This window comes from Macaca thibetana, chromosome 5, assembly GCF_024542745.1.
Source record: "Macaca thibetana thibetana isolate TM-01 chromosome 5, ASM2454274v1, whole genome shotgun sequence".
Lineage (NCBI taxonomy): Eukaryota > Metazoa > Chordata > Mammalia > Primates > Cercopithecidae > Macaca > Macaca thibetana.
The window spans coordinates 21,273,851-21,300,463 of NC_065582.1; the positions used below are offsets into that span (position 1 = coordinate 21,273,851).

Consider the following 26,613-nt stretch of genomic DNA (forward strand, 5'->3'; position numbering starts at 1 on the left):
TGCAAACACACCACATCCATACTAACCCCACGCACCCACACCACACACATGCACCACATAACCACACTCACCACATACCATACCTATGCTACACACACCCACACCACACACACACCATACCCACACCACACACATCACACCCACACACCACACACACCCTGCCACACACATGCACATACACACACCACACGCACACACCTCACCACACATACACACCACACCACACACACACGCCACAACCACACTCACACTACACACACCACACACGCACACCATACTCCCCCACACCATACCCACACCCACCACATACACCACACACACACACACACACACACCCCTGCCCTTGTGAGGACACAGAAGAGAAATAAGTACATGATACGTTGGTGAGTGAAGCAGGAAAATCATCAAGCAGGGGAGGGGCATGGGCCGTGATGGACTTCCTGGGGGGTTGCAATTTTAAGGATGGTGGCAAGGAAGGCTCCCCCAGGACCCAGAGAAGGTGGGGACTCTCTCTCCCTGCTTGTTTTCCATGCCTGTCCCTTAGTCATAGTTTTCACTCCCTAGGAAACTCCTATAAGTCTTTTCCTGATACGCTATCTTCCGCGGTCCGCCCGGGCACTGTTCTGTGCTCTTTCTCTGAACTCCCAGCGTTCTTGTTTACAGCACTCATGTCACCTAGAATATCATACCTGCTAGAAAATGCTGAGTTCCCTGAGGATGGACGCTGGGTTAGGAAGGGAACTACCGATTTTTGAGTATGTCCTGTGTGCCTGGCGTCTGTGGGGCATTTTACCTCATTTAATCATCATCATAATGAACCTCACTAAGAAGCGAGTTATGTCCAATTTATAGATAAGGAAACCAAGGAACCAAGAAGTGAAGTAATTGGCAGAAGGTCACACAACTAGAAAGCAGTGGTGACAGGCACTCCTGTGGTTGAGCCTCCTGGTCTGTGACCTTCCCCCCACACCACATGACCTTCATGAGGTGGGCACATGTGGGTTCCTCAGAGGGCCTAGCTTCATGCCTTGCCCACACACACCTTCCAGGCTTCTGCTGGCATGAAGAGATAGAACTGGGAAGTGGTAACGCTTGTCTGGGGACGAGGCGCAGATCGTGAAGGAGAGAAGAGCAGCAGGCTGGGGGCAGTAACGGGAGGCAAATCTGGAAACACAGGCAGGACCTGGACGCTGGGGCTGACCTGTTTGAACCTGGTCGTGTAGGCACCGCGAGTGGAGACTGGGAAAAGTCAGTGTTCAGGATTAACTGGCGGAGTAGGGACACAAAGGGAGCAAACAACAAACCATCAAAAACAAGTTACGGGCAAGAAGAAAGTTTTCTCTGTGGTGAGGAGGTGCGGGGAGCTGAGAATCCCTGAGGAAAAGCCAGGGAAGGCGATCAGAAGGTCGGGGATAACCAGAGAGACCATTTTATTGGAATTATAAAAGCATTTAGGAGAAGGGGAGGGGTGGCAAAAATCATATAGAAGTTATCACAGACACTCTCAAGGTAGCCAAAAATTGTGGAGAGTAAACAGTTACTTTTCACCAGATTCAAAATGTTTCAACCATTAAAAAAAAAAAAAATTCCTTCTGATGACCTGTCTTTAGAAAGCCATTCTTGCTACTTTTTTCCAGCTGATTTTCAAAGGAAGAAGGGGCCAAAAAGGCTGGTGCCCCCTGAAATAAGCACACATTTGCTAACTTTTGCACACCTGTCCAACCCTTGTGAAATCTGAAAGTCACTTTTTGTCTCAGGTGTCAGAGCAGTTCTTGCAAATGGAGGCAGATCAAATCTCCCTCTCTGCGCCAGCCAGTTCCCTGCCTTCCCCTCAGGGCGGTTCTCCCTCCTCTCCCACTCTGTGCCCACTTCAGTCATCTGCTTTGCACCTGATGGTCAGGGGAAAACAAACAAACAAACAAACAAAAAATCTTCCTCCATATTTATTAACCGTCACTTTCAGTTTTGGATGTAGGCTCCAATCTGAAAGGGTTACATGTTCTAGTCCTTGTAGTTACTATCATCTGTTCACCTAACATTGACCTGCCTAAACCTTAGCTTTTCCTATTCTGCCTCCCACACGGAGTGAAGGAATCACACGCCGACGATCATGCTCTGGGCTTTGGCCAGTGGAAGTGCCACAAAAATGAGTCTCCTGTCTTGAATTTAAAAGGTGCTCCCTTTTCATTTTAAAAACTTAGCTGACCGGGTGCGGTGGCTCACGCCTGTAATCCCAGCACTTTGGGAGGCTGAGGCGGGCAGATCACAAGGTCAGGAGATTGAGACCATCCTGGCTAACATGGTGAAACCCCATCTCTACTAAAAATACAAAAAAATTAGCCAGGTGTGGTGGCGGACGCCTGTAGTCCCAGCTACTCGGGAGGCTGAGACAGGAGAATGACGTGAACCCGGGAGGAGGAGGTTGCAGTGAGCGGAGATCCAGCCATTGCCCTCCAGCCTGGGCGACATAGGGAGACTCTGTCTCAAAAACAAACAAACAAACAAACAAAAGCTACCCAATGTAATACTTTCTGGTGGGAAAAGACCCAGGAAATACATGGAAGCAAAAATGAGAGGAAAAAAATCATTTGGAATACCACCACCTAGAAACTATTGGAATACGTTCTTCCAAAGTTTATCTCTGTGGACACAGACAATGCTATGTATACTGTTCCATTATTGCTTTTTCTCCCACTTAGTTCTTGTAAAATGCCTTTACATGTCAGTAAATAGGCACTTCATGATTGTCTAATGGTTGCTTCAAATTCATGTGTATGGATTTGCCATAATTTTATCATTCCAATGTTATTGGATATATCATTTCCATGTTTTTACACCTCCCCAGAGATACGTATAAAATTACAATATATCAAAATGTCCATTTCCTCATACTTATGAAAACGCTATGTTGTAATTATTTTTATTTTTTGTCTGATATCTTCCTCGAAAAAATATATTTCTGAGTAGAAATAAACTAGATGTGAATCAACACATAGCTTCAACTTCAAGAAGGATGTCTTCACAGAGGTGGATATCAACCATTAAAAAATACATATTATATATATAATTAATATATATAAGTAAAATATATAAAATATAAAAATAAAATAAACATAATATGTTTATATATTGTATAGATATGTTTTAAATCTCTAACTGACTTTACTGAACTGAGTCATGGAGTTTATCCTTTTATGCATATTTTGCCTTTCAAGATTTGAGGAATAAATACATCCTTTCTCTCATTTCTATTATTTGCTTCTTTTCCTCTCTTTTAAATCAGTTGCTATAATTACCAACACAGCAAGAATCATTCACAGATCAGAATAACTGAAGCAATGTCAGTGACACATAACTTTATAAATGATGAACGACTACAAAGGAATTAAAATGCTTTTAAAGAACATTTAATGACATGGAAAGGTGTCTGTGACAGAGTAGTTTAAATTGAAAAAAAAAATAACAGAGTTCAAAAGAGTAGATACAGCAAAATTTAAGTACTCATATGTAGGAAAAAAATTGGAAAGATAAAAATATTAAGAGTGACTTTCATAAGGCAGTGGGATTAGATATGCTTTTTTATTTTTTTGAGACAGTGTCTCACTTCATCACCCAGGCTAGAGTGCAGTGGTGCCATCCCAGCTACTTCTCCCTTGACCTGCTGGGCTCAAGTGACCCTCCCACCTCAGCCTTCCAAGTAGCTGGGACTACAGGTGTGCACCATCATGCCTGGCAAATTTTTTTTTTTTTTAAATTTTGTAGAGATGGGGGTCTCACTACATTGCTCTGGCTGGTCTTGAACTCCTGGACTAAATGATTTTTCTGCCTCAGCCTCCCAAAGTGCTGGGATTATAGGCATGAGCCACCATGCCTGGCCTAGACATGACTTTTATATCTTCTTTTTATCCATACATTTTAGCTTTTTAAAAATAAAAATACGGTATTTATAAATAATAATGGCCTACGCTGTGTGCTAGGTACCACCCCAGTGGATTAACTCATTCAACCTTTACAACAATCTAATTTTCTCCAGATGAAGAAACCAAAGCATAGAGCCATCATAAAATATCATGAAAAGTTATTTTCAGATAGATAACATGAAGAATGGCCAAAGCTGTGCTTAAACTGGTTTAGCTTTTCTCCAAAAGTTTTCAAAACCCAGTGAATGGAATCTATGCCTAGAGAGGCATGGCAGTGGTCCTGGCACCAAAGGCTTTACCCTATGTGGTTACCAGGAACAATTCCACATTTCACATCACAACACACTTCACAATGTCACTTCAAAGGGGTACACATTTTATCTGATTATTTGTAGCACTGAGAACCTGTGTCAAACAGGACCTGCCAATCTGTGTCACGCTGGTTCCCTTCCCCACCTTTTTAATGCTGCCCTGCCCTCCTCTCCTCCTGACCCCAATCCTCTTTATCCACAAGGTCCAGCTTAATCCAGCTTCCTTCATCCCACATTTCAGGGCCACCATCCTGCCCTCTTTGGAGCTCATAAAGCTATTCATTTTACAGTCTGTATAATTCATTTTACAATCACAGGGGGAGGCAGTGGTGGAAAATTGAGATGTCTGTATTTATTTTACATGTTTACATGGATCTTTCCTATTTATATAGGAAATGCTTGAGAAGCTCCCTCTGCCAGCTAGTTCTTGAGGGCACCCTCTCACCATCTAGTACAGATTCCATTTCCTTTCCCCATCTTATTCTCCTCCCTCCTGCATAATCTATTTTCCCCTCTTGCACTATTTTCTTCAGCCTATAAACATATTCTAGTATCTCCTGCCTGAAAACACACACACTGTAAAAACCATCTTTTTTGACCCTATGCTCCATTCCAGATCCCAGCCCCTATCTCTGCTGGCGGTTAAGCAAAACTTCTCCAACAAATATCTGTTATTTGCTGCTTCTCTTTCCATATTTCACAAACTTTTCTCAGCCAGTTCCATTTGATATTTGACCCTGTTCAGATTCCTCAAGCTCCTCTTGCTAAAATCGCTGACAACATCCACTGTTGCTGACCCCAGTGGTTTCCTCCTGGCCCACATCTGATTGGAGCTCTCCGAAGCAGCAGACACAGCTCGCAGCCCCCTCTTCTGGAAACTCTCTTGCCTTCCCTTACACCATTTGCCTGGTTTCTCTCGCACCCTAGGAGCTTTTCCTTCTTATCTTGTTTGCTGGCAACTCCTCTTTCAACAGGCAGAAGTATCCCAGGCTCACACTCAGATCCCTTCCTCGTCTCCATCCCCTCTTCCTCCCTAGCTGATCTGTCTGGAGGTGTGTCCAGTCCTACAGCTTTAGTTGCCATCTATATCCTGATGCTCCCCAAATACTGCATTCTCATCCTGTGCTCTAGACATCTATGGTTATATCTGCAACTACCGGCCTGATACATCCACGTGGCTAAGTAGAGATTTCAAACACAGCATGTTCAGACTGGACACACTGGCTCATGCCTGTAATTCCAGCACTCTGGGAGGCAGAGGTGGGCGGATCACTCGATGTCAGGAGTTTGAGACCAGCCTGGCCACTATGGCAAAACCCCATATTTCCTAAAAATACAAAAATTAGCCAGGCATGGTGGCTCGTGACTGTAGTCCCAGCTACTCGGGAGGCTGAGGCAAGAGAATCACTTGAACCCAGGAGGCGGAGATTGCAGTGAGCCGAGATCACAGCACTACGCTCCAGCCTGGGCAACAGAGTGAGACTCCATCTCCAAACACACACACACACACACACACACACACACACACACACACACACACACACAGCATGCTCAAAAGACAGCACTTAATTCCTTCTGTCTCTAATCCTGTTCCTCTCCCGTCTTCCTCATTCCAGAGATTGGCACCATTGTCCTCACAAACGGTACAGCTGAAACCACAGAGTCATCCCTGATTCCTTTCCTCCCCTCGCCTCCACGTGGAACCACCGCAGGGCTTTTGGACCTGCCTCTGAACCCAATTCGAATCTGACTTACTCCCCTCATCTCTGCCGTATCCTCCTGAGGCACCGGCAATAGGCTTCTACTGGTATCCCCAATTATAAACCACAGTGTCAGTTAGAAAATATGAATCAGTTTAAACCCTCCATGATTTTCAATTTGATTTAGCCTCGGCCCTGTGTCCCGCGTACCCCGGCTGCGGCCCAAGCCCCTGAGCTACCTCCTCCATCTGATGTTCCAGTCACCCCGGACTTCCTCCTGCCCCTTGGGCACATCTGGCTGTCCTCACCAGGGCCTCTGTATTTGTTCCCTTGGTCTGGAGCACTCTTTCCCCAGCCTTCCCTATTGGCTCCTTCTCAGGCTCCTTTCTGAGACCACATGTCATCTCTTTGGAGTGGCCTTCCTGATCACCGCATCCCATCAGCCACCTTTATTTCTCTCACACCATGTGCCGCTGCTGGAATGCCTTATGAGTTTACTGGGTTACTCTGGCCGTCTTCCGGAGTGTTCGTGCAGTGAGGGCAGAGGCCTGCTTGTTCGCTGCTGTGTGTCTCAAGGGTGAACCACTGCCTCCCTTACAGTAGTCACTCACTATGTTCTTGAGAATGACTGAAAAGTGCTCAACTGTATGCCCTGAAAAATGCCATGCTCAGGTCCGAAATCCTGTTACCAGATGAAGGCAAGGAACTGTAGCTGCCCTAGTGATAATGAGTTTATTTGGATTTTATGCTGTAGGGTAGAGGGCAGATTCAGGAGTCAGACTGCCTAGGTTTGAATCCTTGACTCCCAGGTGTGTGTGTGTGCGCACGTGTGTTTATGTGTGATCTTGGTCATTACTTAGCCTCTTAAAACTTCAGTGTCTTCAACTATAAAATAGGCTGATTTTTAGTTTTCACACATGAGTGAGAACATGCAGTGTTTAACTTTCTGTTAAAAAAAGTTAATCTTGGCCAGGTGTGGTGGCTCACGCCTGTAATCCCAGCACACTGGGAGGCTGAGGCAGGCGGATCATGAGGTCAGAAGATTGAGACCGTCCTGGCTACCACAGTGAAACCTCGTCTCTACTAAAAATACAAAAAATTAGCCGGGCGTGGTGGCGGGCGCCTGTAGTGCCAGCTACTTGGGAGGCTGAGGCAGGAGAATGGCGTGAATCCGGGAGGGAGAGCTTGCAGTGAACCGAGATCGCGCCACTACACTCCAGCCTGAGTGACAGAGCGAGACTCCATCTCAAAAAAAAAAAAAAGTTAATCTCATAGAAGTAAAAAAGCAGAACAGGGGCTAATAGGGGCTAGAAAGGGGAAGGAGAAGGAGAGGATAGGAAGAGACTGTTAAAGGATACAAAATTACAGCTGAAAGTGTAAGAGGAATACGTTCTAATGTTCCATACTACTACAGGATGACTATAGTAAACAATAATACCTTATATGGTCTTAAATAGCTAGAAGGAGGATATTGAGTATCTCAACACAAAGAAATGATAAATGTTGAGATGATGGATATGTTAATTACCCTGATCTGATCACTATACGTAATATATATCAAAGCAGAACTACATACCCCATGTACAATTATTATTTGTCAATTTAAAAAAACAAAAAAAATTAAATGGAGTGATTTTTGTAAGGATGAAATGAGGTAATCGCTGTAAAAATGAAGAACAGTACTTGGCTCCTAGGTGACACTAAATGAATGCTAGCCACTGTTCTTAAGCTGTAATCTCTTTTGTATCATTCTAAAACTTGATGCATGAGACAGTGGAATTTAGACAGCTTTTAATTAGTAGGTTGTTAAACTTTCAGAGAAGGCTTTGCTGAGATTTTAATTTCAAAAAGAAACCTTTCTACCCTCTGATAGATAGGCTGCCAACGACAGCTGATGTAGTAATAACATGCTTCAGGAAGCAATTCAGTAGGAATATGGGTGAATCGAATTTAGTGCTAGAATAAGTAAAATATAAAAATTTCTTACTTTGAGTCATAAGTTGAGGCTAGGAATTTATCTGAGGTTCTCTCCCACTTCATATAACTGTTCTTAGGGATAAAAACACTAAAATCTTTTGTTTTTAAAAAATTATTCATATTTCACAAGGCCAAGGAGCCAGTTTTCTAAAGCACTTTATGTTAGGCTTAGCAGACTGAATCTTCACAACTCTTCATTCTTGCCATGTCCAGCTTCCTTAACCTCCCTTCAATTTATCTAAAGTCACCTACGATCTATCTACAGTCAGAGGTACCCAACGGCGTTGGATGTCTCGGTAAGTTCAGCAGTGTCACATGGAAAGCTGTGCTCTGGAAGAAATCCACTATCTCTGTTGAAGTCCTGAACATGATACATACGTGGCATATAGAACTAGAGGGATCGGGAGGCTGAGGCAGGAGAATGGCGTAAACCCGGGAGGCGGAGCTTGCAGTGAGCTGAGATCCGGCCACTGCACTCCAGCCTGGGCGACAGAGCGAGACTCCGTCTCAAAAAAAAAAAAAAGAACTAGAGGGATACTTTTCTTATATTTAGTACCTCATGCAGATGATTTGAAAGGACTGGCAGAAGAAGACTGGCAGTTCAGACACTTTTATACAGAAGAACGACATTTAAAGTTAAATATCAGTGTGGTGAGAGTTTGAGTCTATCCCAGTTGGACTCTGCAGCTGGTTTCAAGAGGCAGTGAAATATCTCATTTTATAGTACATATATATATATATATGATTTTATATATATCTTATATATCATGCATTTAACTTTTATAAGTTCTGAAAATGCTTTTGATTTCTCTTATACCACTTATTATAATATTACTTTATCATTTTACATTCCTTTTTTTGTTTGTTTGCTTGTTTTTGAGACTGAGCCTCACTCTATTGCCCAGGCTGGAGTACAGAGGCATGATCTCGGCTCACTGCAGCATCTGTCTCCCAGGTTTAAGTGATTCTCGTACCTCAGCCTCCTGGGTAGCTGGACTACAGGTGCCCGTCATCACGCCCGGCTAATTTTTGTATTTTTAGTAGAGACGGGGTTTTACCATGTTGGCCAGGCTGGTCTTGATCTCTTCCTTGGCCTCCCAAAGTGCTGGGATTATAGGCGTGAGCCACTGGGCCCGGCTTTTTTTTTTTAAATGTGTTTATCTGCTGTTAGATTGAGAACTCCTTGATATCAGGGATTGTCTCTTAACCACATTTATACCTGCACTGTGTAGCACTTAGTAGGGCCTTAATAAATTTTGGTTAAATTAAGTTGACAGGCTTTTACTTAAATCTAATGTGATTTCATTTAATAGTTGTAGTATGAAAGCAGCAGAATCCAAAACTTACCATATTTCTAGCAATCTTGCAAGCAAATAAAGAATTTCATTTAAAAGTGCTCTACCTGTTAGAGGACACATCTGATCATCATTAGCAGACAGGATTTTTATGGAAGTTTAAGTTCCCTTCACTGTATTCTAACATGCCTTAAGAAGTTTGCCACCCCTGAATAATACTGCCAATTCATTAGTGAAATTTTAAACATCTTTTTGTCATTCACTTTTCATTCATGCAGCACTTTGAAATACCTATCTGTATGATAGAGTGGTTAATATGGACCCTGGAGCAAGACTGTCTTGGTTCAAATTCTTGTGTGACTTTGAACAAGTTTCTTCTACCTCTCTGGGCCTCAGTTATAAAAAGGGAACACTAATAATATCTCGTAGGCTACGGCAAAGTGTAAATGATTGTGTGTGTGTGTGTGTGCGCGCGCGCGCGTGCATTTTGTAAGTGTCATGTAAGTATCGGTTGTTACTACATATAGAATGTTTGTTTTTATTAACAGGACAAGGTCCCTTGAGGCACTTCAAGATGTTTGCTGACATAGATAATGTGGAGGATCCTTTCACTCAAGTAAAGGTACATACTTTAAGTCATCAGTAATAGTTACTTTTTATTTTTAAATTTTTCTCCTTTTTAAGAGATGAGGTCTTGCTCTGTCTTCCAGGCTGGAGGGCAGTGGTGTCATCATAGCTCAATGTAACCTCAACCTCATGGACTCAAGCAATCGTCCCTCCTCACCTCCTCAGCCTCCTGAGTAGCTGGGAGTACAGGTACATGCCACCAGGCCAGGCTAACTTTAAAAAAAGTGTGTGTGTGTGTGTGTTTTTGTTTTTGTTTTTTTTTGGAAATAGGGTCTCAGTATGTTGCCCAGTCTGGTCTCAAACTCCTGGCCTCAAGCAATCCTCCTGCCTCGGGCTCCCAAAGTGCTGGGATTACAGGCATGAGCCACCTCACCTGGCCCTACTTTTAAAGCTAATTGCTGTGGGTCAGTTCTTGAAGGAGCTATAAATGGTGGCTCACATCTTGCCTTCTTCACCTCTACATAATGAAGATATTGGTGCTATTAAATAGTTAAAAAAAAGTGTACGGACCTCAAGGATTTTAATATTCTTTCTATATTTTAACTATTATTTTGAAAGCAACCAGTTAACAGAGCATTCATCGATTTATGGATTTAGGAACAGTATAAACACTACAGTGCTTAAAACACTTCCAACTATTCTAAATGATTGGTATTGATCAAAACACAATAAAAATGTAAAATATAATACTTTGATATCAAGTTTTTCAACTCCCTGGAGATTGAATCCTGTCAAAGATGAATAGAACAACAGAAATAGCTCATTCTCTGCTTACCCCTCTTTAATACAACATTGATTCTTGAATATTCTCACCTAGTGATTGCAAGTTTATAGTGCATTTAGCAGGAATAATGGGGTCTTAACAAAAGAGGCAAAATTCTAGAATTTAGTAAAAATGAGAACATTTAAAAGTATTCAATCACTTAAAATTCTCATGAATGATTTCCTGAGTCATTTATCGCTTAACTTTGCTTGATATGATATTTCAATTATGTTTCTATGCTTCATTTATTAGAGGAAGACAAAAATAATTTGGATGCCTTACATTTTAAATAATTCAAGTTAATGGAGTGGAAACATTCTACATTAAAAGGAACAAATGTTGACATCAGGGATAGTTGATGGGTGCCTAAATGTCAGAACAGTTCAATTTATAAAGGTTTTCAGGGAAATGGAGTTTGATTTAGAACACCACTGTGCTGTTTGCATTGGAAAGGCACATTTGCACGCCCAAGATACTGGAGTGATTAGACCACTGACACACCTTTATCCCCCATTACAAGGCACCCCTCCTTACCTTCAATGAACACCTCAGCAGATGTTGTGTCTGAGCCGTTGGGATTCGTAGCCAGACAGGTGTAGCGACCTGTGTCGTCCTCAAAGGCCTCTGCTATGATCAGGGTATGGAGGTCCCCACCCTCACAGTGGATTTGAATATCAGGAGTGTTGTGCAGTTCTTTCCCTTCACAGAACCATCTGCAGGCCAAATGGAGGTCAAAGGACAGGAGGGAAAGAAAGGAAATGGTGATGTTTAAAACAATAAAGCAGAAGTGAAGGCTAGTTGCTATGCAAAACTATGTTTGTTTGATAAAAAAAAAAATCAGTGTCAGTGTTACTAATGGAAACTCTACAATTTAGACTGTGGAATTAATGACTAGACAATTCCCATAGGTTTTCTTTGTAAAGCATCTTGTACATTTTATCAACCCAAGTGACGCTGTCAAACTCAGAAAGACCGTTTCAGTTATAAAATAAAAGGAACAGAAATTCAGTGTCTTATAAAATGCTTTATAACAAATACCTCCTCCATTTATTACAGTTTTATCTATTAGTCTTATCTAAAGGAAAATAGAAAAGTAATATAAACATTATGCTCAAAATATTTAATATATGAAAGGAAACTTATCATCATGTTAAAAAATCACAGGCAGCAATATTTTTGTTGACCTTAAGACTTCTGATCAGCTGAGCAGTAACAGATTTAATGCCTTCCACATTTCTGATATTTACAAAACTTTCTAGCAGACTGCCTTGGCCTCCAAGATGTGGAGAGATATAGCAGTTGTGCTGTAATTCATTCTTGCTGATCAGCACTTTTCCTATCCCAAACAATCAAGCCCTTCGTGTGGGAAATTTCAGGCTGCCAGACTGTTTGAACACAGGTTCTCTCACTCTCTCTCCCCTCTCCCCTGGCACCTCAAATTCTCAGTAACATTTGGTTGCCTTTACATTTTACCAAGAAACAAACATACAAACAAAACAAAACAAAACAAAGCCCAAAGCTGCCCTAAAAAGAAACCCAAATGGGATTTATTTTTAAAGAGATGTGTAGAAATCTACCACTTACAACTAAAAGGATTGAATTCTCTGGGAAAATATTGTCCATTTAGCTCTTAATGAGCACTTAGAGATTTTCTCTAAGTCTAGTTTCCTATAAAATTACTTGGATTTCACATCCTTTTGTGAAATATGACATGGAAGACTTTTTTTTTCTGTGTTTAGAGTAGGATAATATAGGTTTTTGTCTAATTTAATTTGAAAATAAAGTTAATAAAGCAAATGAGTTTGCTAATATTCTGAGTATCAACCCCAGAAATCATACTCAACATTAAATATGTGATTCTCACCAAAGAAGAGATAAGACCTGGGGAATTAAAGAACATAAAATAATCAGCCAACTGAGCATTCTATGCAATGCAAACCATATTATTTTGGGGGCAATTGAGCAGGGCAGTATTTCTTGATTCTGGGGCACTGCATGGTTTTCTTTGTTGTCATAAAGTCTGGAAGAACTTTCCAGCCCAGAGTCATCCTCCAGTCTCTTTTTTTTTCTGTTATCTTTCCAAAGCCCTAGTCCAGATCCTCACCCATCAGTATTAACTACGGCTTTAGTGTTTTAATTGGTCTCTCCATCACCAGCAGACTATAAATTCTTTCTATATTCTGTCATCAGATTAATGCTCTTGAAGTTTTTCCCTACATAAATCACTCCCTAAACTTCAGATCTGTCATTGTGGGCTTTCATATAACTTGGCCCTATCGTTTTCTTATACTAATCCCCTGTTTCTGTCGAATATTTGCATGGACTTACTGCTCCTTACATGGCCCTCAAATATTACCTGCCTATTTTTCTGTGCCCACATTTTCTTCTCCTTGGAATCATCTCCTTACCTTCTTCATTAATCCCATCTAGGAACTACTCTTCCTTAAGACCAAGCTAAAGTCTTCTTCAACAGATTAAAATAAACTGAATATACACTAAGGGAGCTTCTTCTATGTGTGAGGAACTGCATTACCTACTACAGGTAACAAAAAATAATGCCTGCTAAACTCTAAACTAGTTGAGTTTGTCTGTCGGTACTGTGAATTAGAGTGTTTCTACCTTCCATGAAAAAGATATAAACCACCTATTGGGGGAAAATGAAGCATAAAAAAATGCAACAGAGGTTCAATAGGGAGAAGGATTCGTTTCTTTTGGTTAGATGTACTCCATAGGGAAACCTTTGCCAACTACGTAAGTGACTAGTATCTTATCCTCTAACTCAGCAAACTTACAGCCTGCAAGCCTACTGCCTGTTTTTATATGGCCCTTGAGCTAAGAATGGTTTTTATACTTTTAAAGGTTTGAAAAAAATCAAAAGAAGAAGAATATTTTGTGACATAAAGTTCACATTTCAGAGTCCTTAAATAAGGTGGTTTTTTTTTTTTTTGGTGGTGGGGGGAACATAACCATGCTCATTCATTTACATATTGTCTATGTCTGCTTTTGCATTATAGTGACAGAGTCAAGTAGTAGTTGCAACATACTATATGACCCTCAAAGCCCCAATTATTTAGTATCTGGATCTTTATAGAAAAAGGTTCCCCACTCCTGCTTTTTGCTCCTTAAAGTGTGGTCCTGCAGCCAGCAGCATCAGCATCACCTGGGAACTTGTTAGAAATGCAGTATCTTGACCCTCACCCCGAATCTACTGAATCAGTTCAGGTCCCCTAGGTGATCATGTGCACTTTAAGAAGTGTTGGTCTGATAAGTTCTGGACCAGAATGACCCGCCTCACAGAGTCTTGGCTCTCCGTCCAGGTTGCTCACTTGTTTAACGTAGCAACCATTTTTTAAAAATGTATATTGTATCTCTGGTCCCTTGCATGCCAAAGCAGCAGAGATACTGAAAATTAAAAGGCATGCTTAATACATTCATACGCCAAACACTGTGCTAGAACCTAGAGAGTAAGTTAATATAAGACCAGGGGCTGGGCGCAGTGGCTCACACCTGTAATCCCAGCACTTTGGGAGGCCAAGGCGGGCAGATCACAAGGTCAAGAGATGAGACCATCGTGGCTAACACGGTGAAACCCGCCTCTACTAAAAATACAAAAAACTAGCTGGGCGTGGTGGCGGGTGCCTGTAGTCCCAGCTACTCAGGAGGCTGAGGCAGAAGAATGGTGTGAACCCAGGAGGTGGAGCTGGCAGTGAACTGAGATCTCGCCACTGCACTCTATCCTGGGCGACAGAGTGAGACTCTGTCTCAAAAAAAAAAAAAAAAAAAGATCAGGCCTCTACCATGGAAAAACTTACATTCCAATAGGATAGAAAGGCCCATCAAAAGCTAATTTCAGTATAACATGGAAAGTTAAGTACCATGGTTGTGATAAAGACAAGGTGCCAAATCCATCAATACATTTAAAGGTCCAATGTGGGCCTGTGATCTCAGAAACATGATTGTATCCTAGTATATTTCAAGTAAGCTAAGCCATTAATTTACTTGCACCCTTCATCAAAGAATTTTCTACATTATTTCGTGAAATACTTTTTAACACAATCATTAAAAATACACTCTTCCATTTAACAAAAAAACCTTGACATTTTATCTCCTCATACAGATGAGGAACCTGAACTGGAAGGCTAAATGACTTTCCTAAAGCCACAGTTGAGCCTCTTTGCTCTGCCATTGCTAGTTCCATTGAGCAAATGATTCCAATCATAGATCAAACACATTCATCTAAATATTGGCCAGAAACTATGCTGCCCATTTTGTTTTTAGGGAGAGCCTGCCATCCAAATATTTGCAGGTTTTTTTTCTCCTCCCCTTGGGTCACACCCTAACTTACCACATTTTAACAACATAGAACTGGTGACTTGACAGGCACTTACGTCAACAACTGACTTTCCCTGGCTGTCCGTTGCTTTCCCTGAAAGCAATATGCATGGCTCATGCTAATTATTTTACTTATACCTTACTGGGCAAATTTATTCTTTTCTCTGCATTATTTCTTCTATGTGTTACAATCTGAGATGCTGTTTCAATTTTATTCACTGTGCTGGAGAACAAAAAGCATGCATATTTAAAAAGCAAAAACAGGTCAGCCTAGTGGTTTACAAGCACCAATCATTTTGCCATATGCAGTTGTTGAAGAGTTTTATTACATAATGAACCATTTCACTTGACTAAATAGATGAGTTTGACTGAGGCAGAAAGTGCATTCATTGTCTTAACTTCTCTGCCAGTATTAAGGTGTATTTCAAGCACTTTATTGCACTTGCTGATTATTTTCTTTAGTCTTAAACTTATCATTATCACTCAGTTTATAATCAGTCTTTATCTTTTTTTAAAAGTACAAATTCCATGGAAGAAACAGGATAGAAAAGCATTCTGCAACATATTCCTGGGTTGTTAGCAGGTACCCAGTGAGAAAAAGTTTCAAGGTCAAATAAGTTTAGTAAATGGCTGGATTGGGACAATGTTAAACAAAGTTCTTTTCTGCAGGACTTCCCAGGGCCTTAAATAAGGAAATGTGAATTGCGAACATTAAGGAGTGAGATATAATATGTATGCAGCATTTTACAAATCTACTGGAGCACAGATTTCTTCACTATTTGCTATTTCATCAGATGCATGTTCTAAAGTAATGTGGGGCTGATAATAAATACTTTAAAGCACCAACTATGTGCAATACTCTATGGATCAATTTTGAAACTTAAAAATTGCATTTTTTTTTAAACAATCAAGAAGTAGTTGGTTTCTAGTTGGGGAAATTGGCATAAATGCACTTGATATCAAATAATGGCATGAGGAAACAATACAGATGATATCAGAAAGGGACAAATGATCAACTGTCAAACGAATGAGGTTAATTATTTTTGAGTACAGAGAGAAACATACAAAAAGAACATAATTTTGCATCTGGGACATGGCTGACCCTGCAGGGACTGCCTCTCCCAGGGTTAGCCAGTTCCTAGAAGTGTTAAAGACCGTCCTAGGAGCGTGCCCTCCATATGCAAACTAACCAATCCAGAGCCCACACACTCAGCAACCCCTCCATTGGGCTCTCATACTCAGGGCCACAACTTCCCTCCCCACATCAACCCGGGGTCAGATACCAGACAACCAGAAACAGCCCCTATGCTTGAGAACTCACTGAAATTACTCAAAACAGGCAGTTCTAACCCTGCTTACCTTGCCTCACCTATCCCTTTCCTGTGGATTCCTGGGCAAAGGCTCCTGTCCAAATTTCCCTCTTGCTCCTTGGCCTTCTGACTGACCCTGGTGCATCCCCTGCAGTCCCCTGTGGTGCGGCATGCCCCCTCCTCTTGGGAACTATGAATAACAAACTATTTAGTACCTTTCCAATGACAGTCATCTAATCTGTTTACCTCACCATATCTGAATAGCAGTCAAACCTACATTTTCAAACAGGGCACACTGCCATTGAGCTTATCAAAGAAGATAAAAGATGAGAAAAGGACTGAACAAATAGTTTAACATTGGCTACAGTTTCTGCTTTAAAATATATATAGAGAGAGGCTTATAGACTTTCACCAACTCAAACTGCAGTGCATTTAAAAAGCATGCACTTAAACTCAAAATAATCTAGTTAGTGCATATATCAGAAAAGAAAATCTGCCTCATCCACTCTTTATGTAGCTGATTAAAGACAAATCACCTTCTTGTCTAAGAGAATCTTAGAGTTTTGAAGTTTTGGCACCACACATTGGACGAGATGGGTGTGCTACAGTCATGTTTGTTTAGTTCAGTTACTCAAAGGTCATAATTCCACCAGCTTCCTGGCAAATAACTCAAAACATTTACTATTCTCTAAAGAGCTAAATGGGAGATCTGTTGGTTAAATTTTGACCTCTTGAAATTTTTCTCACATTAAATTTTTGTTGCTGATGTCATTTAGGGAAAGAGATACTAGGGTGGCAAGCTAAACTGTGAAGCATACAAAATAGGAGGAAGTATAGGTTTGGTAAATGCATGGCACAGACAAGGACACTATCCCCCTTCTTCCTGTGGCACATGTCACTCACTCATCAGAACGTTCTTTGCTAGTGAAATGGAATGTCTGAGAATCCTCAGCATAGCTGTTTAAGGCTACAAAGCAACTGAAGTGGAAGGTTGAAATGAAACACATTTGCCATCCTCAGTCTGATCTCTTTCTAGGGGATACCTTCTCATTTTCCTCCAGATCCTGAAAGCCCTGTTTAATTGCTATGGGCCAAGAGCATAGAGGGGTTTTACTGAGAGAGGAGTGTGGGTGGAATGTGGCTAAGAGAAAATCCACTCAAGTAAAATTTGACTTGACGATCCCCTCGGACATTTATTCATTCCATTTTGAATACCTGGAAGCCTTGTATCTAGTGAATAGTATCTGGGTAGCATATCAAAAAATTAAAATCTTATTATCTACATTCCCATTCTGAACTTCTGAAAAATTTCAACTTCAATCACATTTTTTATTTTCTGCCATAAAATCATTAAAAATATGTAATTATGATCTCATAATTAGGATAAAAAGATAATACAATATTTGGGAACAATGATAATTCTTGAGGACTTATAGAAATTCAAATTAAGGGAAAGAGAATATTTATTGAATGCATATTATATGCAAATATGACCTTATTTTATTTTCACAAGTACCTTGTGAAGTAGTTGTCATTATATTTTTAGATATAGGCAACTCTCATTTATCTATAGCAATTAAAAAGAAGAACACAAACAATAAAAACCAGGGAGTCTCCAAAATTTCATTTTCCTTAATGCTTTTGGCTTTCATCTTTCATCAAAACATGTATCTATGGATAGATACATGTTTTAACAAAGCTTACTGATTCCTCCTCTTTAATTCCTAGTGCAGCTGTTAAATAGCTATGTAATTGCCACACAAACAAGGAGCTGAGGGAAGCTGGAGAGCCAAACCTTGCAAAATTAGCGGGCATGGTACATGCCCCTTCAAAAGAATTAAGTTGCTAATATAAGAATAAACCAGTTGGGACTGGCTGTCAGATTTCAAGACCATAAACATGCAAATAACCTTGTACTAATTGGAAATAAAATGTAAAAGGATTAGAAGATGTAGTCATGCTCATTCATTCATTCATCAATCATTCATTCATCAAGGGCCTTTTTGTTTTTCACTTAGACTACAATGCAGGAACGGGTTGGAAGCATAGATGTCAGCTAAGCCAGGTTTCTTAGTTCATGAGACTAGTAGCAGGGGCTAACAGAGAAGAAAATCCGATTGTAGACATAAGGAAATACAATGAATATATTTTAATTAATAAGCTTAAGTTTTTCCATCACATAGAAACCTGTACTGTGTGGGGCGCGGTGTCTCACGCCTGTAATCCCAGCACTTTGGGAGACCGAGGCGGGCAGATCACAAGGTCTGGAGTTCAAGCAAGATCAGCCTGGCCAGGATGGTGAAACCTCATCTCTACTAAAAATACAAAACTTAGCTGGGCATGGTGGTGCATGCCTGTAGTCCCAGCTACTCAGGAGGCTGAGGCAAGAGAATGGTGTGAACCCTGGAGGCGGAGCTTGCAGTGAGTCGAGATCGCACCACTGCACTCCAGCCTGGGAAAGAAAGAAAGAGAGAGAGAGAGAGAAAGAAAGAAAGAGAGAGAAAGAGGAGAAAGAAAGAAGAAAGAGTGAGAGAGAGAGAGAGAGAGAAAGAGAAAGGAAGGAAGGAAGGAAGGAAGGAAGGAAGGAAGGAAGGAACTTGTATTGCTTCAAAAATCTTTCAAAGTTGGTTATAGCTTCATAATTATAGATTAAGCTTCTTTGGATATAATACTCAGTTTGAAATCGATTTGTTGGAGAGGAGATAATATTCACAATTCTTGAATTTTCTTTGTTCATAAAGGATTATAGAACATAGGAGGAAAAAGGATTGTAACATTTATAGTTCTGTAAGATGGCATACTTCTTTATACTATTCTGTGCTGGGAATTTGAAATAGTTTTTTATAAATATGTATACATCTACGTGTGTGTGTGTGTGTGTGTGTGTGTGTATTGTTGTTGTTGCATAATGATTCCTCCCTCCCCATAAGGATTTTCCAAACATTCCAGCTTAAAAATGAGATAGTGCCAAAAATTCACATTATGGCAGTAGCAGGATGTGGCTGGATTGAAATTCAAGAAAGTGTTTTACATGAAAATGTTCAATATGTAATTGTTCACTTTCTACATTTCAAGGTAAGGTTAAATGTAACTGCTGACTTGGTCTGAGTCCAGTTGTTAGAGTAGAGTGGCTGCATCTGTCCACAGTGCTAGGGCCTTTTTGGTTAGGGATCAAAGAGTCAGGAGGATAATTAAAATCAAGGGGCTGCAGCTGCTTCAGACCAAATGGCCGTCCTTGAAAACCACCAGTCACTTCCATTCCTGGGTGGTGTAAGAACATTTAAAAATTCACCTCCCTGATGTGGCCTAGCAATATCTTTCTCTTGTGACCCCTGCAACTGGCAGTGGGGCTCAGAACTGTATACTGGAGCTGCTCAGAACACTCCGATTCTCCAAGATAGGGTCATGAGTGTTGATTTTTATGATAATAAATTCATGACTAATGAAAGCAACCAACAAATCACTGCAAAGTCTAAGACACACTTTCTAGTACAGAATATGAATAGCTTATGTTAAAAAAATCACATATGGCATCGTTTGGCTTACAAGTTGACTAGCAGTATCTATTTTAATACTAACACTTAGCAGGAAATGTAGATTTTATGAGTGACAGTTTCTTTTGGCTATCTTTATTTTATTGAACCACAACTATGTATCATGAAAATTTTCTGTGCACTGTATTTTAAACATGTGGCTTTTGAAATGAAACAAATCTGACTTATAACACTTATAAAGTTTCATCAATGAATCTTGGCTAATGTTCTCCAACTTTGCTAAGCAAAATGGTAAATGTTAAAAGCCAGTTAATGGAAACAATCAGGTGCTTATTAAATAAAAGCCTTTAAAAACTGTTGAGTTTTTATTTTCTCCTTTAAATCAATTCCTTTATGCTCAAGGGGAAACAAGGTTATGTTGAAAGATGCCTCTCCACTTCTTCCTCACAACTCCACTGATTTGTGCTTCCTGACAAAATTTATCTTCAAAGGGATGTCACAGATGATTTCAGGATGGCAAATTTAGCCCCCAGCTGCCTCCTCTTCCCAAAGCACATGCAACCACATGGCTTCATGAAGTCCATACTTGAAGAAAACTGAAGCAACCAGTTTCTGTAATGGTATAATAATGAAAATAAAGGGTAGGAAAAACCCCCAGAGAGATAAGTGTTTCAGCAATGGTTATATTTTCCAGGTGTTCCTTTTCCAAACTGGAGAACCACCAAAACAAAATTTGAAAGTGATGCCCGGGATAAGTTCTGTTGCTGCCTAAGCTCAAAGTCGGGCCATCTGTAAGTACTGCATTTCATACATCAACAATGAAACACTAATTAATTTTTATGGAGTATTTTTTTGTCTTGTCACCAAAGATTTCTTAATTTTTTACATGTGTTCACATTAACCACACGACAAACTATGTTTATTCTGTCATGTGGATTTACAGGCAGACCAAAGTGAAATTAATCGTTGTCTAAATTTACTATGGCTATAATTTCATGACTGCTTAGTTCGAAGGCCAATAGCTAAATTTGTGTGGACAACAGATGTACTTTAACCTTATGGCCCAAAAGAGACCAATAAATAGATTGGCTTTTTGAAATTCAAAGCCCAGGAAATAATAAAATAGAATTTGAACCAAAACCAGATTCATGTCTAGCAATTCTTTCCTCAAATAACCACTTTATCTCCTAAGGAAAAAGGATAAAATAGAAGGATGGACCAGCCCAGATAAAACTAAACTATGAAAATGATTTTATCTTGCCTTTTTTTTTTTCTTTTTTTTGGACCATGAGAGGTAGCTTAGTGTCTGACACTAGGAATATACAGATATTTATTTACCATCTTTTAAAAACAAATACAGGCTGTGCATGGTGGTTCACGCCTATAATCCCAGCACTTTAGGAGGCCAAGGTGGAAGGATCACTTCAGTCCAAGAGTTAGAGACCAGTCTGGGCAAGACGACAAGACCCTGTCTCTACAAAAAAATTTTGCAAACTAACTGGGCATGGTGGCGTGTGCCTGGAGTCCCAGGTACTCGGGAGGTTGAGGTGGGAGGATCACTTGAACCCAGGAATTCGAGGCAGCAGTGAGCTATGATTGTGTCACTGCACTCCAGCCTGAATGACAAAGCAAGATCTCACCTCAAAAAAACAAAACAAAACAAAACCAAATAAAAACCCACCACCAACAACAAAAAACCAAAACCTATAAAAATAGATTAGTGAAATCTACTAAATATCTGTGCTGCCAGAAGCTATTAAAATCTTAGATTGCTTCTAATATTTTGCTCATTGGTGATGCAGTGGAAAGGACCTAGGACTTAGAGTCAGCAGTTCTCATGAAGCAGCCTCATTGTCTGGGGTAAATACTTGGGGTTCATCATTGTTTTGCACCAAAAAGATTAAGGACATGGACACACACAAAGAGTGAGTTTAGAAGCAAAGACTTAATAAGCAAAAGAAAGATAAAGGAGAACAGCTCTCTCTCTTTTGAGAGACAAGGTCTCCCAAATGGGAGTGCACTGGATTTTACAGGCAGGTTTGAGATGGCAGTGTCTGATTTACATAGGGCCCATAGATTGGTTGGACCAGGTGTGATGTTTCGGGAAGGGTGGCTACCCCACCCTAATCTTATTATGCAAATGGGCTTCCCACTTGGCTAGGAGAGTAATCTGCTCCTTACTGTACATGTCGCTGGCAAAGAAAAGGGGAGATGGAGCTGCCATTTTGAACATGCCTAGTACCAGGTGCCTGTTCTTATTGGCACAACTGTTGGCATTCACCCATGCAAGCTTCCCGCTTGCTTGTCTGTGTCTGCAGTTCGATTTTACAGGCTGATCTTTAGTATAATTCTGGGGCTGCTTTTCATTAAAAGGAAAACCTTACCGAGGACTCCTATACCCTCACTATCTGCCTAAATAATTTATTCTTAACTCCTATATCACTGAGTTCCAGTTTTGCTTGGTCCATAGATCAGCTAGGTTGACTGTGGTCCACTCATTCTCTCATTTGGGGCTATAGTTTCCTTATTTGTGAAATGCAAGGAATGAGCTAAGACTAGAGTTTCCTCAAATGTGTACCAAGAAACTAGTTCTGTAGCAAGTTGGCAGATAACATTGAAAAGGTTTCTGTGGCCACATAGGTTTACCAAGCACTGGGTTAAACAAAGTTAAACATCTGTCAGAAAGTTAAACAGAACTTTTTAGAGCTCTGTGCCAATATACACTGAATTCTCGAGAGAGAAATATGGCAGGCATCATTCTCAATCTTACTGGACCATGGAACATGAGTTCTGTGAATCATGTTGAAGGATCAGTGTTCTGGGAACACATTTTGAAAACACTGGGTTGGATTATCACTAAAACCTCATCTGGCTCTATGGCGGTGACATTTAATACCTAGTATACATTTTACAACTAGCTTTTCCAGAGCTTATGGCAGACATCAGTAAGAGGGCAAGCTCTATATCCCACTGATCCCCAACTTGGTTTCAGAGTCTTTCTCCAGTGATGCTAGGGGCAGCCACTACCAGCCAACTAGTGCTGGTCCTGAGTTGAAACATATTTGCTATGCCTGTTTTAACAGTCTATGTTTACGTATAATTTTCTTACACAGGAATTAATGTGAAATGTTGATTTCTAATCTCTCACATATCCTTGACTATTCATTCCAAGATTTTTCTATTTTTTAAATAAGCTGCCATTTGGCCACAGTACATGAAAATACTGGGTTTTCCTCCACCATCTGGATATGCAGGGTAAACATATATTGTCCAAGCTAGAACATTTCTGAGAATGAAGTAAATAGGTAATCACTGATAATTATAGGAATAAATAATAACTGTTTCAGGTAAACTAGGATGGGGAGTCATCTTACTTATAGCTCATTGCAAGAGCAACTTAAAAATGTCATTTTGGCACTAGTGAATATTACGGCTTTTTGCAAATGTGACTCATTCCCATGAGTAGACAGAAGTACATTTCACAATATGTGAAGGAAAAGAAGGTTCCCAACCCATCTGTCACTCATTCACAAATTCTCAAGTTACACTTGTTAGCTAAAAAAATAGATTCATCCTCACCAATTCTCTATGCAAGTACAAAAATAAGTCAGCATGACCTGACAAGTCACACTTCAAAGTCACCTATATTGTGAAAATTTGTATTGAATGCTTTCAAAGCTTCAAAGTGTTGGAGGGTGGGGGCGGGGGGGAAGAATGGATTATAGAGAGCTTGAGAATGAGAAATTGCATACATAAATCAGCTAGACGTGCACATTCAGCTATTCCGTTGCTGCAATTACGGCAGGTAATTATTAGCTATTGTTGTAACTTGGATTACATTCCAAACGGGATAAAAAGGGAGATGTTTTATCAGACAATGCTGTCAGTCTTCTGTGCATTTGGAACCTGTCCACTGAAATACAATGATCACCTCAGAATTATGAAACTCAAAAGGACTAAAGCCAAACTAGGGAAAGGGGCTGCAGCTCCTCTTGGTGTCTTCGATTCTATGGAGTTGCAGAAACCCACATAAAACAGTTCATGTACGGACTCCTAGAAAGCCCAGCAGTCATTTGTTTGCATTTAACAATTACATCCAATACAGCTTTTTCCTTAGCAATGGAGGAGCTTTTCCCAAAGTCAAAGGACAGGAGGTGTCCCTCAAAATTTCCCCGAGTTCATTGGCGAAACCCCCAGTTTCTTGCCTTAATCTATGTAATTATGACTAGGAATATGGGAGAAGAAAAGTGAATGGAAGAAGCGATCGAGAATGAGAGGAAAATGCCCTACTTTTGGAAAAAGCTAAAACTTTAGAATTCAAAAGCCTTCACTTCTTTATTTTTCATCTGTTCTCCAAATGAGGCTTCCATTGGTTGAGGCTCCATCCAGGGAGCCAAGTTCAATTGCTCAGGGCAAGGAGGACCATCAGATTTGGTGGTGATTCTGTCAGAGGCTGAGGAAGAGCCTCCCTTTGCAGAGTTCTGGCTCCAGTCTAATCTGATGGTATTCAAATGTGGCTAGTGTGGTCTCTGCGGAACCACAAAACAGGCACCTCAAACAGGGCATGAGTGCACATGAAGTTAAACTGTAAACCGCCCCATCAGTCAATAATTGTATGTACAGAAATGGGTTCACTTACTTTCTCAGGTTAAGGTTTTCCCAGCTAACTCCTTTCAAAGCCACCCTCCTTAGTAAAGGCTTTTCCCTTGTTCTTATTCTGTATTCCTTCTAGAAGTTCACATTTAGAGGTCAGCTTTCCAAGGACAGCTATGATAAATGAAGTATCCACTGGGGAGAGAACTCTTTTAATTTGAAAATGAAACATCAGAGGTAGAAGGAATTATATTCTTAGCAGATGGCACTTACGGGCCTTGCACCAACTATTCTGGCTAAAATTGTGAATGTCTTCATTTTTTTAAAAAGTGAAAATACACTATTACATACACACACACACACACACACACGTAGCCACATACATATACGCCTGGGTTTAACATCTGACACACTCCTTGAATCAAGTTTCTGAAAGATGTGCACATTCAGCAAATGCTGCCTCCTTTTCTTGTTCTAGTCACACAGGTAATTCTCTAAATAACACCTGTCTTCCTCCCAACCACTTTGATCAAATACATACTTTTGACTGTGTAGACAAGCGAGCTGTTGTCCAAGAAGGCTGCCTCCACTGCTTCCCCTGAGAGCCTGGGTGTGCGGAGCTGCAGCAGAGCGGGGAGGGGCCTCAGGTGTGTGAGCAAGAACAGGAAGTCAGGACTAATTACACCTTGTTTTATTTGGCCATTTGAATAACGAATAAAATGCCATGTTTCATTTCAGTTGGTTTTTCAGAGCAAATTGCCTAAGGCTGACATTTCATTCTATTAATAAGACTAGATTTTTTTTAAAAAGTGGGAAAACTAATGTTATGACTTGATACAGATTTAGATCCTTTTCTTTGAAAAATACAGATTTCGTCATGTCATGATGAAAATGTTCTTTCTGACTACAATTAGAGCCCTCACTACCTGGCTACAGTCCATCATTTTGTACTTATATCCTGTATGCCCCAAAGCAACTGTGATCTCACAATGCACAACTTTTAAAAATTGGCTTCAGAGGCACTTAAGAAACTTGGCAAAAGACAAAAAAATACACATAACACCCCCTCCCTCCTCCCCACCAAAAAAACAACTCTAAAGCTATTACATGGTGTGGTGGGGAAGAGGTGGAATTAGAAAAAAAAGGCTTTAGCATATGATATTTACTAGTTGCAGGAAATTATAATAGTTCCTTTGTTTGCATAAGCAAATAAAAATGTGTATTTTTGTATTTAAAAATATCACTGATGAGCCGTGTATAGTCCCAGCTACTTAGAAGGCTGAGGTTGAAGGATTGCTTGAGCCCAGGAGTTTGAAGCCAGCCTGGGCAACATAGTGAGACTCTGTCTCTTTAAAACAAAATAAATAAATAACTGATCTCATGCCTGTAACCTCAGCACTTTGGGAGGCCAAGGTGGGCGGATCACGAGATCAGGAGATCACGACCATCCTGGCTAACACGGTGAAATCCCGTCTCTACTAAAAATACAAAAAATTAGCCAGGCACAGTGGCAGGCGCCTGTAGTCCCAGCTACTCAGGAGGCTGAGGCAGGAGAATGGCGTGAGGAGGCAGAGGTTGCAGTGAGCTGCACTCCAGCCTGGGTGATAGACAAGACTCTGTCTCAAAAACGAAAAAAAAAAAAAAAACAAATAATGATAATGGCTATATGTGTTTGCTGTGAAGGAAAAGAACAGCATACTCAAAGGTTGTCTTGTGGCTGAATGTTCTAATTATCAGAGCCCAATATGTGTATAGCAGAAGAGCTAGATAATGTGATCTCTGCCTCAGCCATATCTCTCCTTGGGCTTCCCAAGAACCGTTTGTGATAAGGAGGACAGGTTGACAGCTTTCAAGTCTGTGTACATTGTGAGAAAGTGTTTCCTCACTACTTTACCATTCTGGCAATTTATAGATGTTGGGAAAGTTAAAAATTAATCTGTACAAGAAAAAGGTGGAGAGGTCCATTCTATATGTAAATGCTATTTACACACATGCCTTTTTGCAATGCCTTTGGGCAAGAATGATCGTAGTCTCCGTATAGTCTTTAGTGTTCCATTGATCCACTGCTTTTCCAGGTGGTTTGAAATTGGACTTAAAAATAGTTGTCTGGGTACTAGGTTAGGTCTATGTTGAAGGAACTAAAAAAATTCCCTGAGGTTTCTTACGGCTAAAATTATTCCATATGTTCGAAATGAAATAGATCAAAACAACGTAGTGAGTTCCCTGTCACTAGATGCTTTGAAGAGGAAGAAATAATTGACAGAGGTGTTGTAAAGAAAATTCAAGAACTA

The 26,613-nt window shown here is 40.4% G+C and overlaps 1 protein-coding gene across 5 annotated transcripts in view; it reads right to left on the minus strand.

Moving 5' to 3' along the window:
• PALLD (palladin, cytoskeletal associated protein) overlaps positions 1–26,613 on the minus strand; it is a 432,781-nt gene that overhangs the window by 250,929 nt on the left and 155,239 nt on the right. For all 5 annotated transcript variants that reach the window (XM_050791713.1, XM_050791711.1, XM_050791710.1 and 2 more), the window contains one exon: positions 11,128–11,306. In XM_050791713.1, the coding sequence (XP_050647670.1) occupies positions 11,128–11,306 (179 nt within the window). The remainder of the gene's footprint in view (positions 1–11,127; positions 11,307–26,613) is intronic.